This window comes from Emys orbicularis, chromosome 12, assembly GCF_028017835.1.
Source record: "Emys orbicularis isolate rEmyOrb1 chromosome 12, rEmyOrb1.hap1, whole genome shotgun sequence".
NCBI lineage: Eukaryota > Metazoa > Chordata > Testudines > Emydidae > Emys > Emys orbicularis.
In genome coordinates this window covers 30,215,612-30,232,648 of record NC_088694.1, presented here as the reverse complement: position 1 = coordinate 30,232,648, position 17,037 = coordinate 30,215,612, and the positions used below count along the sequence as shown (strand labels likewise).

General features: G+C 54.4%; 1 protein-coding gene across 1 annotated transcript in view; it reads left to right on the top strand.

The window, feature by feature from the left end:
• Positions 1 to 17,037, top strand: part of MTCL2 (microtubule crosslinking factor 2) — an 82,169-nt gene that overhangs the window by 33,247 nt on the left and 31,885 nt on the right. Inside the window, exon 4 of the mRNA XM_065414374.1 lies at positions 11,065 to 11,127. Coding sequence (XP_065270446.1) covers positions 11,065 to 11,127 — 63 coding nt within the window. The remainder of the gene's footprint in view (positions 1 to 11,064; positions 11,128 to 17,037) is intronic.

The window sequence follows — 17,037 nt, the reverse complement described above, 5'->3', positions numbered from 1 at the left end:
GAGCAGCGTCTCTTCTTGAGCTGTCCTTGCCCTCCAATGCACGTTTGGCTCAATGTTCCCTTGAGCATGGCTCCCCAGCCAGAGTGCTGCCCAGCTGTGAGCAGACGCTACTAATGGGCACGAGCTTAGCTTGTGTGCAGCCGGAGAGCATGAACTAGCAAAGGAAAGTGGCTGGAGCAGAACAGGGAATTCTGTGGCCTGATCCCCAGAGGCAGAGAAAGCTGCCACGTGGTGTGCTGTGAGGAGACCGAGAGTTATTGATGTCTAGCAGTGGCCAGGTGTAGTGAGGGGACGACTCACCAGCACGGCGCCTCCTGCTGGTCGTCTTGGGAATTAGCTCTCCAGCGTATGGAGTGTCCTCCGCAGGCCGGTATCTCACCTGCCACTGGCCCTGTGTCCCTCCCGGACCCCGGTGCCTCTTGACCTCGGGGTTCTGCCCCCAGAAGTACACCCACACTCTGGGTCTCCCCTCCCAGGGGAACCCCCAGCCCTCTAAACCCACCTTGCCTCAGTGGCTACTGCCAGTCATCATCTAGCCCCCACTCACTGGGGCAAACTGCAGTCTGTAATGGCCACTCATCATTGGCAAGGGGTTAGGACCCGCTGCCTTTGCCTATTCCCAGGCTACACCTCTGTAGCCCCAGTACCTTTGTAGGCCTTCACCATGGCCTGCAGCCTGGGGTTTTACCAGGCTGGAGCTCCCCAGCTCCCTTTGCCCTTTCCCAGCACTTTTCCACCTCAGGTACCTTGCTCCCTGGTAGCCAGGTCCTTCTCTCTCCAGAGCCAGAGAGAGACTCCTCCAGCTTCTGGCTCACAGCCCTCTTATCAGGGCCAGCTGGGCCCTAATTGAGCTGGCCACAGCTGTGGCTGCTTTCCCAATCAGCCTAGCTTGGCTGTTTTAACCCCCGTTTTCCAGAAGTGGGGCAGCTACCCCTCTACACCAAGGATTAAGGTTTGTGTGTTGCCTGCACTCAGGATCTCGCTGAGATGTGCCAGAACACGCTGCACCACAGTGTCGTGTCTAGTGCTCCTTGTTCAGGGGCGAGGGCGACCCCTCCAATCCCACCCAGTTAGTGCAAATGCAGAATCGCCCCCGTGGGAATGGCAGTGCCCTGTCCAGGCTTTCCGCGCTGCACCGAGGAGAGCTGCATATGGAGAGTTCTCACTCATTCGCATGAGCTCTCTCGGTTTGGTATCGCAGCCCCATGCCCTGTGCCTGGTCAGTTCCTCCTCCTTGCTGGAAACGCCTTCCTGCCTCCTCTGCTAGGCAGCTTGGCTTCGTGTTGCTGCGTTTCTTTTAGAGTAGCAGCCGTGTTAGTCTGTATCCACAAAAAGAACAGAAGTACACCTCTACCTAGATATAACGCTGTCCTCGGGAGCCAAAAAATCTTACCGCGTTATAGGTGAAACAGTGTTATATCAAACTTGCTTTGATCTGCCAGCGTGCGCAGCCCCACCCCCCCGGAGCACTGCTTTACCGCGTTATATCCGAATTCGTGTTATATCGGATCGCGTTATACTGGGGTAGAGGTGTACTTGTGGCACCTTAGAGACTAACAAATTTATTTGAGCATAAGCTTTTGTGGGCTACAGCCCACTTCTTCAGATGCATAGAATGGAACATATAGTAAGGAGATATATATACATACAGAACATGAAAAGGTGGAAGTAGCCATACCAACTCTAAGAGGCTAATTAATTAAGATGAGCTATTATCAGCAGGAGAAAAAAAAACGTTTGTAATGATAATTAAGATGGCCCATTTCAGACAGTTGACAAGAGGTGTGAGGATACTTAACATGGGGAAATAGATTCAATCTGTGTAATGACTCAGCCATTCCCAGTCTCTATTCAAGCCTAAGTTAATGGTATCTAGTTTGCATATTAATTCAAGTTCAGCAGTTTCTCGTTGGAGTCTGTTTTTGAAGCTTTTCTGTTGCAAAATTGCCACCTTTAAGTCTGTTACTGAATGACCAGAGAGATTGAAGTGTTCTCCTACTGGTTTTTGAATGTTAGGATTCCTGATGTCAGATTTGTGTCCATTTATTCTTCTGCGTAGAGACTGTCTGGTTTGGCCAACATACATGGCAGAGGGGCATTGCTGGCACATGATGGCATATCTCACATTGGTAGATGTGCAGGTGAACGAGCCCCTGATGGCGTAGCTGATGTGATTAGGTCCTATGGTGGTGTCACTTGAATAGATATGTGGACAGAGTTGGCATCGGGCTTTGTTGCAAGGATAGGTTCCTGGGTTAGTGTTTTTGTTGTGTGGTGTGTAGTTGCTGGTGAGTATTTGCTTCAGGTTGGGGGGCTTTTTTTCCCCTCCTGCTGATAATAGCTCATCTTAATTAATTAGCCTCTTAGAGTTGGTATGGCTACTTCCACCTTTTCATGTTCTGTATGTATATTTATCTCCTTACTATATGTTCCTTTCTATGCATCTGAAGAAGTGGGCTGTAGCCCACGAAAGCTTATGCTCAAATAAATTTGTTAGTCTCTAAGGTGCCACAAGTACTCCTGTTCTTTTTGTGTTTCTTTGCCAGTCTAGATGCAGCCCAGCTGGGTTTGTCCTCCTGACTCAGCGTTTCATTTCTTATTCTGAGCAGCCGTGCATGAATGGGGCAGGTGGGAGGAAAGGCCAGCGCTGTGCACTGGTGTTTGAAGTCCCTCTTGTTAAACAGGCTTCCTGGCAGGCTACAGGCAGGAAGATGAAGCTCCTTAGCTTGACTAGGAAGGTGGATCTGCCCAGATCTAGGGTCCTCAGGGCTGTCCCAGGGGCAGTTATGATCTGATGGAGTAGTGGGCTTGAAGTCAGACATGGCTTGTGCTCTCTTCTCTGCAGCTGACTTGCTTTGTGGTCTTGGGTAAGTTGCTTCCCCCACTGTGCCTCAGTTTCCCATCTGTGAAATGGAGCTGCTAATGGTGACCCCCTCCTGGGGAAGGGGTTTGAGGAGGAAGCGCTAGATAAGTGCAGAATATTGTCATCTCTGAGGGAAATGTGCAGTTCCCTGGAGGTGCCAGCATGACTAGAAACTGTTCCCCACGCACCTGAAAGCTTGCAGATGTGCCAGAGACAAATCTATAGGGAGTGTGTGTGAGAGAGAGACTGCCCACTGCAGGTGTCTTAGCTAAAGCCAAACTCTCCTGACTCCTTTACAGAGGGCTGTGAGGGTCCCCTGTGGGCTGGGGAGAACCATCCCTTGTGCCAGCTCTCAGGACTCTGCACTGATGAGCGGGAGCTGAAATCTCTTCTCAGCTGGGAGCTGTGTATTTTCAATGGCTTATACCTGAAGTGCAGGTGTGGGTCAGGTCAGGTCCTGACTCCAGCAGGCATCCTCTGGGGAACTCACGCTTGGCTGCTAACTTATTTAGCCTGCTGTTCTTTGAATATGTCCAAACCGTGATGCTCCTCTGGGCTGAGGCGCTGTCTGAGGTGGCTCAGCAAAGGAGCTGGGCTAGTGAGAGCCCGGAGGCTGGGCTGGACTGGCACGTCCATGCAGTGGATACCCCGAGGCCAGCAAGGTCCCAGCTCCTCATTAGCAGCTTCAGTGATTCATTTGGTTGTCTCATTAGGATTTCTGAACAAGTGAGTTAACAGCCCTCAGCTGCCTCTTCCTCCTGTGCTGAGGCGCATCTTGGCAGCGCAGCAGCCGAGCTGGTTAATAGCAAAACAAACAAGCCCCTCTCCAAGGCTCAGCGCAGGGACAGGCTTGCCCCTAAGGGGATTAGAGGCTGATTATTTCTCCAGCCGGAAGAGGCATCTTCCATAATTGGATAAATGCTGGGAAGGCCAATTAATCACTGAACGCATGCACCGTGACACCTGTGGCTCCGTGCATCTTCTCCCCTTCCAGGGCTGCATCTCCTGGAGAGCCTGAGCCCTTTGGCGGCGGGAGGGGGATGACACAGGACCTGGTCCTGATGCCCAGCGGAGCCACATGGCGCAGCTCGGCGCAGCAGGACTGACGTGTTAATCTGAACCCAGCATTGCCCAGCAGTCACAGTCCTGCTGCCACCCAGTAGTGCTGGCGTGGTGCCCGGCGGCATGGCTGCGCTGACACCATCACCCCAGAGGCAGAGACTGACGTGACTGTGGTGCTGATATCGCAGGCTCAGGGACGCCCCCTCCGGACGTTGCCCAGCCGTTTTTCTGGCTTTGGGGTGGGACAGTCAGGTCCAGCCCTGTTCCAGGGTCATGCTGGTGTCACACAAGCATTTTGCTTCTAACGGAGAAACGCGTGGTGCGGTCCTGCTCCCTTGGGAGGGTTTGCTCACTGCATGGGGGCTTCCCAGCAGCAGCAGCCCTGACAATGGGCTTGTCCTGAATAGGAGTGGCCTAGATCTCAGCACCTTGGCACAGGCAGCGGCTTGCATTGCTCAGCTGCATTCTTCAGCTGCCGGGTCCCAGCACCTGCCTGTGAATATTTCTGGTGCAGCACATGTGTTTAGGACAGCATCCACGGGGCACTGCTCTACTGAAGTGTGGCTGGCAGGGCTGCTTACCAAACACTTGCTGGGACTGTGGGGTGGAGTAGGCAGCTGGGCTGCTCCCCTGGGCGAGGGGAAATGCCTGCGTCTGGGAGGAGCAGGAGACCTGGTGCCTCACAGTGGAGAGTTTCTCAGGACCCACTAAAGTGGCATGAAATTTGTCCCCTTCAAGTCAGTGTGGCTTCTCTCTCTCTTCCCCCCCCCCCCCCAATCCCCTGGGCTCTCCGCACCAGGAGCAGGCAGCAGTGGCTGGAAAACAAGAATCAAATTCAGCTTTGAAAAGAGCTGTAAACATTGGTGGGAAGGAAGGAGGTAACGTGCAGAAAATGTAGGAGCAGCTCAGGAACATGGTGCCTGCCTGGGACCTGGCTTTGCACCATCCATGATGGGGAATGCCGCTGCGTGTGAGGCTCCCCGAGCAATCTGCTTGGCAAAGGGCTGACGATCATGAGCCTCAGAGGCCGCTGCACGCCCTTCTCTTCACCACCACACTACGTGCGGGGCTCGCGGGGGCAGGTTCTGCATCCGGTGTGCTGCCCTGCACATTAAACAATGGCAATGAGGGTCCTTGTCCCGCAGGCTCCCCCTGCCCACCTGGGCATTCGCTCCTCTTCCTGCTCATGCTTAAGCCACAACACGTTGAAAATCCGCATGTGCCTTTCGGTGCCCATGGCTACGTGCGTTCTGGTCATCACCCCCCATGGCTTCACCCTCCTCCTTTCTGGCTTGCTTCCTGCCCGGCTTGCCAAATGACACCTGCTAAACTTACCTTGCTCACCTGCCAGCTAGACCCACCCCCAGCCGGCGAGGGAAGTGGGAGGGGCATGGCCATGAGAAAGGGACATTAGCCCCACCACCCTCACTCCCCTACTCTGAGCTGGTGAGTCACAGGTGGGTTTTAGGCAGTGGGAAGCATTGGTGCTTCCAGGGCCAGGGTATTTTTGGAGCTAACCCTACCAGCAGCAAGCAGTGGTGTGCACGGAGCCTGTGCCGGCCCAGGCCCCAGGTTTGTGGGTGCACAGATGGAGAATCTTGGGGCTCACTCAGATAAGCACATGCGTGTTTTGCCACTTACCTGAAATGTATCCCAACCTCTGGGGCCCCACCATATCCCACTGCTCTCTGCTCCAGTTGCCCCCTTCTCCAGCAGCCCCTGCCTTGCCCGCTGCACTTTCCCCCGGCAGGGCCCCAGCAGCCTGCTCACCTGTCAGGCGCAGGCCCACTTTCCCCACATGCAGTGTCTCTGGGCAGGCAGCAGGCCCTCTTGCTCTGAGTGTGTGTGTGGGGCCAGCCCCTTCCCCCAGGCATCCCCTGCTTCCTCCCTGCTTATCTGACTCCCCCCACAGCCACCTTCTCCGGCTGACGTACCCTTTCTCCCTCCCTCGAGCCACCCTTTTCTCTTCATCCCAGCTCTGACCCTGCCATGCTGTTCCTGGGTCCTGCTCTGTGTGCAGAGAGCAGACACGGCAAGGCCCAGGCAGTGAGCACTAGCCCAGCAGGCATGTGTGTGTGGGTGGGGTTCTTAACTCCTCTTGGGCAGCACGGCCCAACGCTGCAACCCCAGGCGGGGAGGTCAGAGCCCCAGGTGCAGCTTGCTTGGAAGCTGGGTTGTCCAAGCTGCTGGGGGTAGGGAACGAGTTGGGAGCATCTTTGGGCAGGTTCGTCATTGGGTGCCACGCCTCACCCTTGCTGTACCTCTGTACCTGAGGCCTCTTTGCTACTGAGTGGAGAACCGAGGCTAACCAGCAGCTTTGCTGCCCTGCTGGATTGGCCTGAACAGCCGGCCAGGCTGCTGCGCGTGTGGCCGGAATGAAACCCGCTGTACAAATGGTTGTGGTGTCCTGTAAAGGTCGCCAGCGGGTGGAACACCTACCCAGGTTTCAGTTCTGCTGCCCTACGTGGGGTAGCGAGGAAGAGGCCGGCGGGTTCAGAACGCTTGCTGTGGTGTTGGAGGGTCATCTGGGTCATTCGTCCCCTCCCTGAATTCACTGTCTGCTGCCCAAACACTCCCCGCTGGATGGTGCAGAAAGTCAGGCCAGGCAGCTTGGCTGGGGTGGTCCTGCCTGGAACTGGCTGCCCAGTCCGAGTCTCTCCTGTTTGAGATACTTATTCCCCCTCCCCACAGTATCTGAGCCCCTCACCATCTCCCATGCATTTATCCTCACCTCTCCAGGAGGCAGGGCAGGCTTGTGATGACCTGCCCCTGCACAGATGGGACCTGAGGCCCCAGGAGGCTAAGGGGCATGCCCAAGGGCACACAGGAAGTCTGAGGCAGAGCAGGAAATTGAGCCTGGATGGCCCAAGTCCTAGGCTCGAGCCCTGCCCTGTCTCAGCTACCCTGGGGAGCGTGATGGCTCGGGGCTCAGTGGCATTGTGCTGTGGACAATGTGGTGGTGGCTGGGGGCAGTTGCATTTTTAGTAGATGTATAGGAGGGATGTCTGTAACAAACCCCTTACATCTTGTATCGGCAAGTGCTTGGGCCTGCCAGCTCCATGCTGCCCCGGGGAGGGAGGAAACCACGTGGGCCTGCAAGCCGTTTGGTTTCCTGCGAGGCCTGCAGCTGTAGCAGGCTGTGGGACTGAAAGCGGGTGTTAAAATCTAATAAAGCTCTCAATCAGCAATTCCCCAAAGCCCATCTTCATCTCTGCAGCATTCGGCTGCTCTACGCCTCTTTCCTTTCCATGCTGTGTAAGGGACCAGAGGCAGAAGCTGTGGGCTCTGGCCTTTCCCTGGAGTCCCTCTGTCCCCAGTACTGAGAAATCTGGGATTCATGGGCCAATATGTGTAGTGCAAAGGGGAGCTGGCACGTTGGTGCTGACGTGATTTGTGGGCTCCTCGCTGGTGAGAGGCCCAGGAGCGTCTACATTCCCTCAAGCTGTCACTTTCTGCAGTGGCTGGCAGTCTTGCACTGGGATTTCCAGGAGGCTCAGGTGAGGAGACTGGGTTTGCCGGAGCCAGGCAGCTGGGAGGCCAGGGGTTTCAGAGGCTGCCTGGGAGAACTCGACCTCTGAGCCCTGCAGGAGTGCTTCATCTTTTGCCTGGGCAAGTAAAATAGAGCTGCAGCCCTGGGGACTGAGATCTAATCTGTTTTCTAATGGCTGTAGAGCAATGAATGGCTCTCTCCTCAAGCCAAAAACACCCCCTTCCTCCCAGGAATTAGCAGGTGAAACGAAGTCTGTTCCTGCAGCCCGGTAAAAGAATTCTAGCAGCCAAGCTGCTCCTCTCCTGCCTGGGCCAGGGGTGGCACCTGGGCACCACCTGCGTCTGCCCCTTTAGACGGGGAAAGCAGAAAGAACTCTGGGACCCCGCCTGAGAGATGGTCATCCAACCTAGGCACCTCGCCTGAGCAGAGGAGTCTGCCATGCTGCCCCAGGCAGGCAGGAGTCAGCCCAGAACTAACAAAACCCTTGCTCCAGGGAATGACCGGGCAGTGCTGCCTTGTCAGGCCCCACACTCCTGAACAAGCTGATAGAGAAGCTAAGAAACGAGCAGGGTCCAGTTCCTCCTGTTGGCCAAGTAGCTGGACCCTATTGCATCAGGCTCCAGCTCAGGGAATGAGACTGAGACAGCACCTGTCAGTCTGGTGGGCAAGTACAGGTACCTCCATCCTCGTGACATCGGGCCTATGCTGCAGTGGATGGCTTTGATCAGTAGACAGTCCGATCCCTCCTCTAACTCCCTGCACAGATCACCAGAAACACCCTGAACTGGCTCAGGTCTTCGCTCTCGCAGCAAACCCAGGCTGGTTTTATGGGCATCTGAGCAACAGACATGAGTGCTCTGAGCCGTCCCTTCCAGCTCCATCCTCTTCCTCATGTTGTCCTAAATCTGGGGAAGGCCGGTGGTGATGCAGCCTGGGCTCAGCATCATCTCCCCCTCGCTCAGTGCCTGGCGGAGGTCAGCTAAGCTGCTGAACCCAGGCAAGCCTGAAGGGATGCTGGTAGGAAGAGAGAAGTGCTTTGTGAGCTTGCTTCCTTTCTGACCTCTGACCTCAGACTGTTGGGCTACAGCTGTGGGTTCCTGGACTCTGTCTAAAGAATCGCGCTCTGGTGCTGGCATGCCAGCAACGGGAGCCCTGTAAGGACCTGGACAGACTCTGCCTTTGGCCGGTGATGTCAGGTTAGAGCTGGGGGAGCAGGTAAGAAATAAAGATGCTGTTTCCATGCAAATCTACCTGATCAAGACTAAAGCTGGGCAGCCAATTCAGGAAGTCCGGCCTGGAACTGGAGTGACTGAAGCTGGGAGTGTAGGTGCATGACTGGCTGGCAGGAGCTGCTGGTCTAAGGTGCAACAGAGGAGCTGCCACTGGTTGTGAAGCCGCAGGAAATGCCCTGCGCCAAGGTCATTATTGCTGCTCTGGGCTGATGCTGGAACCGCACGGGCACGTTGCGACTTTCTTGATGGGTGGTGCAGGACATGGCTTTGCATAGACCACCATGAGCCGCTCGGATACTCGCAGCCCCTCCCAACGTGGTTAGTCAAAGTATTGGGTCAAATAGCCCTGCAAACCACCTCACAGGGTTTGTTCACTCTCTGGCCCCGCCCTGAAGCTGTTAGCGTCTCATTCCTCAGGGAGCCAGCCCCCTCACAGGGGAGCCTGTTGTGAGCACGTTTCCGCTCTGTGCCGATTCCTCCACTGGCTTCCCGCTCGCTTCCATCACCAGTACAAGGCCTCGGGCCTGATCTCCAAAGTCATCAATAGGTCTGATCCAGCTGTATCGGTCACTCTGTCTGCACCCAGTGTTTGTCAGGGCAGCTGTCTCTGCGTCAGTGTGGTTTACAAAGCCCAGGGCAGCTTACGAAAAAGTGACTTCCCTCCAGGGTGTTCAGCTTCCAGAGGAAATTAGACTTCTCCACAGTCCAACTCCCTTCCCCACCTTGAGGACGGGGAAGGGCTGCTCTGCAGAAGGAAGCTTTTCCACTATGGTTAGATAATGCCTCTTTTAACCGGGGAGGGGAGAAGAGCGCTAGGCCCTTGCTGCGTGGGTTTCAGTCAGGGAAAGCCCTGAGATGCCCACAATGGGCGTTTTAGGAGCTGGTGTGCAGGTTCACTGCATGTGGCTGACCTCCATTCGCGTTAGCACTGCAGGGAGACAGGCCAAAGCGGGCGGCTCCAGAAGGCCTGCAACAGGATTCCTGTACACGTGGAAGTTTTCCAAGTGAGATAATCAGAAGCCAGCAAGGTTTGTGGTGGTGTCTGCTTTACATACACTGCACTGTGCTGCTGAGAGATGCCAGGCTGAGCTGTCCTTTATCACCAAAACAGGGGTAGTAGGAGCAGAAGCTTCCTCGTGTGCTTCTGCTCCCCGTGGGGTACACCGCCCTGTTCACACGGTGCCCCTAGAAACTCTGGGGTGGCAGCATGGCCTAGTGGGTAGAACTGGGAGCTGGGAATCAGGTCTGCTGGCTTCCAGCTCCAGCTGTGCCGCTCTAGTCCATGGCAGACCCTGACCGTGACAGCACTTCCCTGCTTCACCGGGGATTGGCTCAGTGCTTGGTGCTCTTCCATCCGCAGAAGCAGGAGGCTGGGAATGCAAGGCATTAAACGAGCTGCCAGCAGCCCCCTTCAGGGGAATGTGGCTATCAGCATTGCTGCCTGCTGCACCTTCCCTTCCTTTAACTACATCCTTGGCCAAAGTCCATTCAATCAAGCTGGGGTCCATGTCGTGATGGGATTTCTCCTAGTCGGCGGCAGCGTGCCTCCATAATTAAGGCTAAGATTTTGTCATGGTTATTTTTAGTAAAAGTCATGGACAGGTCACGGGCAATAAAGAAAAAATCACAGAAGCCGTGACCTGTCTCTGACTTCTGCTGCTGCGGCTACATGGTTTTCCCTGTTGTTGTGGTGGCCGGGAGCTGTGGGGTTCCTCCTCTGCCCGCGGCAGCTGGAAGCTGCAGGGGGGCCTCCCTCCACCCACGGCGGCTGAGAACTGTAGGGTGACCATATTTCCCAAAGAGAAAACAGGACACACCCAGCCGCTCACCAAAGGCGCCGCCCTCCGCTGTGTGAGGCTGTCGCCTGTCGCTGGAACCCTCCCGGGACCCCGCTGGCTGCCAGCTCCGATCCCTCAGCCCCTGGGGCTGAAGCAGAGACTGTCACGATGACCTCCGTGACATAAACATAGCCTTATCCATAATGCAGTGTGGCAGGCATTGGTATCATTTTTGCAGCTGGTTAGATTGACCTTAGTGATGGAAAGGTCAAAGTTCACATTTGGGGGTTTGTTTTCTGCGTTCAGCAGCCCATAACCAAAGCTGGCAGCAAACAGCAGGGTTCTAGCTCAGGGTGGGACACACGACCGATAGCACAGTCACCTTGTGCAAGTGTCTGCGTGATATTAAATAACCAAATTCACAAATGCTTGTCCTGGCTGCGTGGGAAGTGCAGTGTGCAAACAACTCTGCATAACCTAGGGTGACCAGATGTCCCGATTTTATAGGGACAGTTCTGATTTTGGGGTCTTTTTCTTTATATAGGCTCCTATTACCCCCCCCCCCCCCACCCCCTGTCCCGATTTTTCACATTTGCTGTCTGGTCACCCTAGCATAACCCTTCTCTCTTCTCTTTCCAGAATTCGTTGAAGAAAAGGGGATCTCGTTCTGTGGGGAAGACTGAAAAGAAGCCTTCAGTCCAGGTACCCAGACTGTAGCCAGTCAGGCCCTCCTAGGGCCATGTTGACTATCCATGGTGTTGTAGAACTCGAAGAGCCATGCTCACCCTGCAGGTGGCCAGTCCTGGCATAGCAGTGCAACCGTGCACATGGAAGTGTCGTGCCTTAATTTGTGTGGCCCTGGTGAGTCGAGTGGCCCCTGGGGAATGGTTCTGGTGACGGGTTTCTAATAAAGGGTTTGGAACGTAGCTCCCGAGGCCTGGAACTTGGCCCCACCAAGGCACCGGAGGTGCTAAGTGGGCTGGCCAGCCTGCTCAGCCATGGAACGATGCTGGTGCTGCAGAGAGCCATGTCGCTGACTTTCTCTGCGGACGAGCTGGGGCTCTTCTCTGGAGAACATCCAATGGCTGAGGAGCAAATGGAGCATCTGCCCCAGCAGTGCTCCCACCTGGGATGCTAACAGTCGCTTTTCTAGGGAGTGCTACAGAGTTCATGCTCTCACCCCCACGTGGCTGGGTGGGGAGGCGGATGAGCATATGGCATACTGAGTGATGTGCTCTGTAAGGAATCTCAGCCAGGCCTACTTGGCCGGAGGGAGGATACTTATGACACAGCTAGAGAGTCAAGCCTGAAGAAATGGGGTGGGGCTCAGAACAGTCCAGACTCCATTGGTGTAACGAGGATCCATTAACCAGAAAACTACTCAGGCCCAATATGTAGCTAAGTGCCCTTGCTTTAGACCTTGGCTCTGTGCCTAGCTGCATGGGATGGATGGGGACTACATGGCGGGGTTGCCCGCAATAACAGGGAACTGGACCCGATGACCCAGGAGGTCCCTCCGAGTCCCACGTCCTGTTCCCGTGTGCCTGGTGGAGAGAGCTCTGTGCGTGGCTAGAACAGTGACCCCAGCACCACTTGGGCAGTTTTGACACTGTGAGATAATATTTAAAAATCTGAGCCAAAGCTCAGCCTGCAGAGAGGGTGCTGTGCCCTGGCTATTGGGTGATTGTGTGTGTCCCATTCACACCTGCCTCTGCAGCACGGGCCATTGCCCACGGGCATGCTCAGGTATCCGTGTTGCTCAGACGGTTTAGTGGGTGCAGCTGAGGGGCCTCTGTCCAGCAGTCTGGCCTTATAAACTTCCCGAACATCGTGCACTCTGTATCCCTGCCTTGCACAGGACACTGGACAACGCAGCAGTTATGGGCTCTCTCCACTGGTGGAAGGATTTTGTCTCTCAGTGATTGGTGTGTTCAGTGGCTTTGACTTGCTAATAACCTGACCGGAGTGTGAAGGTTCAGAGTTGGTGTTGTCACTGCAGAAATGAAAGCGGTTTATTGTTCGTAAAAGCCTCTCTCAAAGGCTGTCAGCATTTTAGAGGTAGGAAAGGACTGACCGGTAACGTCTTCATCGTTCATTGCTCTGGTTTGTCTCCAACATCCAAACGCTTGATGTTGAGTTCATGAGCTGCATTAGTTAATCCCGAATAACAGTGGAATATCTGAATTACATGTAACCCAAGACACTGGCAGCAATGCCAAGGGGGTTCATTAGAACGATACAGTGATACAAAGGAAATAACATGAGTCTGCTGCAGCAGAATGAGTGTTAGAGGAAATTCCAACTCATTGCATTGCAGGGTTAAATTTATGGCCCTGCTCAAATCTGCAGTGAGGATAAAATTGGTCTTCCAGCTTGCGCGCACACACAGAATGGTCCTCAGTTGGTGTAAATCAGCATAGCTACACGGACGTCGGTTGAGCTGAGGATCTGGCCTGCCATCTGTATGTGGGGGCATAGCGTGGAGGGCGCGCACACAGATTCACACACCCGTACAAAGTAGCCACTGGAATAGCAGGTGTATCTTCCCTGCAGAGTTAGGGAAAAGTCCAGGTCTGCTGAGAGTTTCTCTCACCCCCATACCTGCGCAGTGAGGATAAACCCGATAATCCACTGCCCACCGTGACACACTTGGTGGTGGTTCTGAAATCATTGACCAGGAAGCAGTCTGTGATTTCCCTTTGCAGGGTGTTTGAGTGTTAGCCGATCTCTTCGGTGGAGGGGACATGCTGAAGAATGGGGGGCTGTTTCTGCTGGTTTCTTTTCCTTTCATTTGTGGCTTTTCTTCCGTCCTCCCGTATTTCATCAGTGGAGGAGCTTGGTCAAGACAATTGGATGTTCCACAGAGCACACGTCTGTACATGTGTTGGGCACTATGGCTAATGGTCAGGTGCACCAGTTTGCACGTTTGAGCTGCACTTGGAAACGCTGTCCCCTCTGCCATCTCTGTCCCTCCTAGTGGGAGACGTTCAGGCCTTTGACAACATCAAAAACATTCTTACAAGACATTGTTGAGACTGAAATACAAAACCATCCCCACTTCCTCCTAATGAGATACCACAAGGGGCAGAGGGAACAAACCCAACCCAACTCCAAGCCACAGGACATCGATCTCGTGTTTCTCAGGCTGTCAGCTTCATGGAGCTAAGACAGACCCCGTGGCTGCTGCAGAGCTGGCTGAGTTCTGGAGATGGACCCCCCAGATTGTCCAGAAATCCCTAGGGTGTGAGCAGTATGCGGGTGGGCAAGGGTGGGCAAAGGGATTAGGCTGTCCATGCTATTCAGCGAAAGGGTCTGGGGGACTTGAGGCTCTGCCTCATGTGAGTTATGACCGTCGCTGTCTCAGCACTGTGGGTAAAACTGGAAAGATCAGCAAGACTAGCCCCTTCCCGTGATGCGACTGATGTAAGCCGTGACGAGTGCAGCATGAACATCTAGAGAGAGGGCACCCTTCTGCCCACCCTTATCCACATTCGTTTCCTCACTTACGTGTCTCCGGGGGAGGGAGCGCTGTTCGTGGGTAAGACTCAGCACTATTACTTGTGTGTTATGGGCTATCGTCTGTGACGGCTTTGATTCATGATTGATCGCTGATTTAGAGAGTTCCTGGGGCCACATCCTGCTCACATCTGACTGGTGTAGTACGAAATGTGACTCTGTTCAAATGAAATGGGTGTTAGGTGGAAATCAGACAGACTGCTAGAGGTGGGCTTCCTTCCGTCTGTCGTCTGAGTGTTCAGAGAGCACCATTCCCCATCACGTCTAGGGCTCTGATGGTTCCAGGCCAGTGCTTTGGCAGTTCTAAGTGTGTTGATCTTCAAGACTAAGACCTGAATTTTCTCAAGATCTGAGCTCCCATTCAGGCACCTAAGCAAGGGGCAGATTTTAAAGGGTACCGCATCTTGGGAGCTGAGATCTTTTGAAAATCTGGCCAGGAGTGTCCCCATGGGAGCTGCGGGGAGTTGTGTGTTTTGAAAATCTGTAGGTGCCCAAATGAAAACCTCTCCTGGACTGGGCCGCCCAGAGGATTCAGGGGGCCTGGGGCATAAAAAAAGGCGCCACCCGCTGCGGCGCTTGTACTCACCGGGCGGCGCTCCGAGTCTGCGGCGGCACTTGGGCAGCGGGTCCCTTCACTCACTCCGAGTCTGCGGCGGCACTGAAGGACCCGCCGCCGAAGACCTGGAGGGAGTGAGAAGTGCCGCCAAAGACCCGGAGCGCCACTGGGTGAGTAAAGATTAAAAAGGCGCCTCTACCCAGGGAAGGGATTCTCGGCCAGGGCTCGCAGGGCCTGGGGCAAATGCCCCACTTGCCCCCCCCCCACTCCCCCGGGCGGCCCTGCTCCTGGAAATCTGCCTCCAACTGAGGGTGCTCAACATTTGAAAATTTGGCCCTCATAGGACATAGTAAGGGCTATATCCTGCCCTCCGCAGTACACAGTGCTTCCACTGATCTGAAATCAGCTGGTGAGCTCCTGCTGAATGTTCGAGTGAGCCGGAAGGATAACTTGTGGCCATCATGCCCACTGCTCTGTCAAGCAGGGCTTTGCACCCCAACTTGGGAGCAGGCACCCACCTTTACACTCTGAACGAGGCTGCTGTAAAAAGCTCAGGCGGGTTTCATAAAGCAGCCTGGGAAGTTTGCAGAGTTAATAGCTGCTGCTCATCTGAGGATGATGCAGGCTCAGGCGTAGCTGTTGAATTTTGAATTTTCAAACTGTATTGGCCATCTGGAAAAAAGATCATAACTGCTTCACAGGGCACTCAGTGGGAGGGATTCGTCACCAGTGTGCAGAGTTTTCCCAGGAACACGCTTTCTCCCAGCCCCGAAAACAGGAAATGAAATGCGTTCAATGAGATTTACAACCAACGGACCCTTTGCATGAGGTCATATTCATGGAGCAAAAAATCCCTAACGCACTTGCGGAGTCCAGGAAAGAAATCTCCAAATTCCTAACGGCTTGGCCTTTGAAAGACGGATGATAACAAACGGCAGAGCTGAGATTTTCCCCTTGACTGTCCCTCTGGACGTGGAACAGGTCCAGCTTTCCCTTTATTCCACATGCAATGGCTTCATCCCATCTTTCTGGCTTAGTATTTACTGCTGGGTTTTGAGATGGAAGTCGCAGAGTGGAAGTGCTCTCTAGCCCCTCAGGCATCTGACCTCCCCTCCCCACAAGACATGTGCTTGGCGTTTCACAGGGAGCACCCTGCTCTCCTCTGTGTGTCTCCGTCTCTTGGCGTGAGCAGGGGAGGGTCTTCCCCAAGCCACTTTGGAAGGCTGACTTGACAGACACCAGGGATCTGTGTCGGATCAGCGCTGGCCCTCTACGCCATTGTCAGCAGTGGGGCAACTCTCGGAGCAGTGGAGTGAATTCCCGCAAAGGGAACTACAGGAAACCTTCCTGAGGGTGGGTGATAGTCTCCCCAGGGAACTGGGGGCCTCCCCGCTGCCCCATGGACAAAGCACTACAGAGTGGTGCTGAGAGGAGGCCCTTGGGGGAAGGGGGCGGATGGGACCTAGTAGGGTTTCCCCATCTATGCACATGTGAAGAAGTTGTGGCATACAGGGACAGATACTTCAGCCGTTGTGTCAGGATGTGGGTGGGACCGTTCCAGGGGCTGTTGGGAGCTGTACAGCGAAAGGCTCAGCTCATTTTGAAAATGAACCTTTGACGTTTCCAGCCCTTAGACAAATGAGATCTGTGTTTGCTGCTGCTAACGTCTGCGGGGATGTATGCAGCACTGTCCGAGAGCACACAGAGCGTCTCTGTGCCCTGCCGTGCTCAGTCCAAGCACAACGACCACGCAGCAGGCTGGATGGAGTGACGAGCCCAGGGGAGGGAGCGAATGGGAGGCTGTGCTGCTCTGTTTTGAAACAATTGACTCCTGTTGGCTGGGCAGCAGAAGGGAGCCCAGAGGAGGGATTTGTAGCAATCTGAACTAATGCAAAACACTGCCGCACTTGCACAGCAGTGCCAGGCTTTCAGGAGAAAACCTGCTTGTGGTTTTTATTCTTCCACGTGGAGTCCGACAGCTTTTTCCCCATGCTGCTGAAACAACATTTAGCTCTATTTTATTGGCCTGGTTAGAGTGCAGTGTGAACATCATTTCAGTGCCCTGGGGCTTCAGGGGTGTGATTTCCTCCCTGTCAGTTCAGACCAGTTGGGGCCCATCTCCTGTATGATTAGCTGCTTTCCAGCTCCCTGGTTACCCTTTTCCTGTGTTTGCCACAATTCCACTGAGCTGTATTTCCAGGTATCTGAGGTTTGGTAGGGCCCATAGGAACTGGCACTCTGCAGACTTGAGGGACAGTTTTCTGACGGTGGCAGAATGTCTGCTATGGGCCAGTTCACTTGTTTTTTCTCCATGTCAGTGTCCCAAATTAATTCACAACTTCAAGGGCCAAATTCTGCACTTAGATTTGAGGGCACAGCTCCACTTCGTGACATGAGCTCCCGGACTTCTCACGTGCCCAGTGTATCTGAGGCAATGAGACCGTTGAGGTAGGTCCATTAATTCTCAAGATCCACAACTTGCGCTCCTGGCCTCGTGCTTTGGCTCAGATGTATGTTGATAAATTACAAATAGGCAGGTT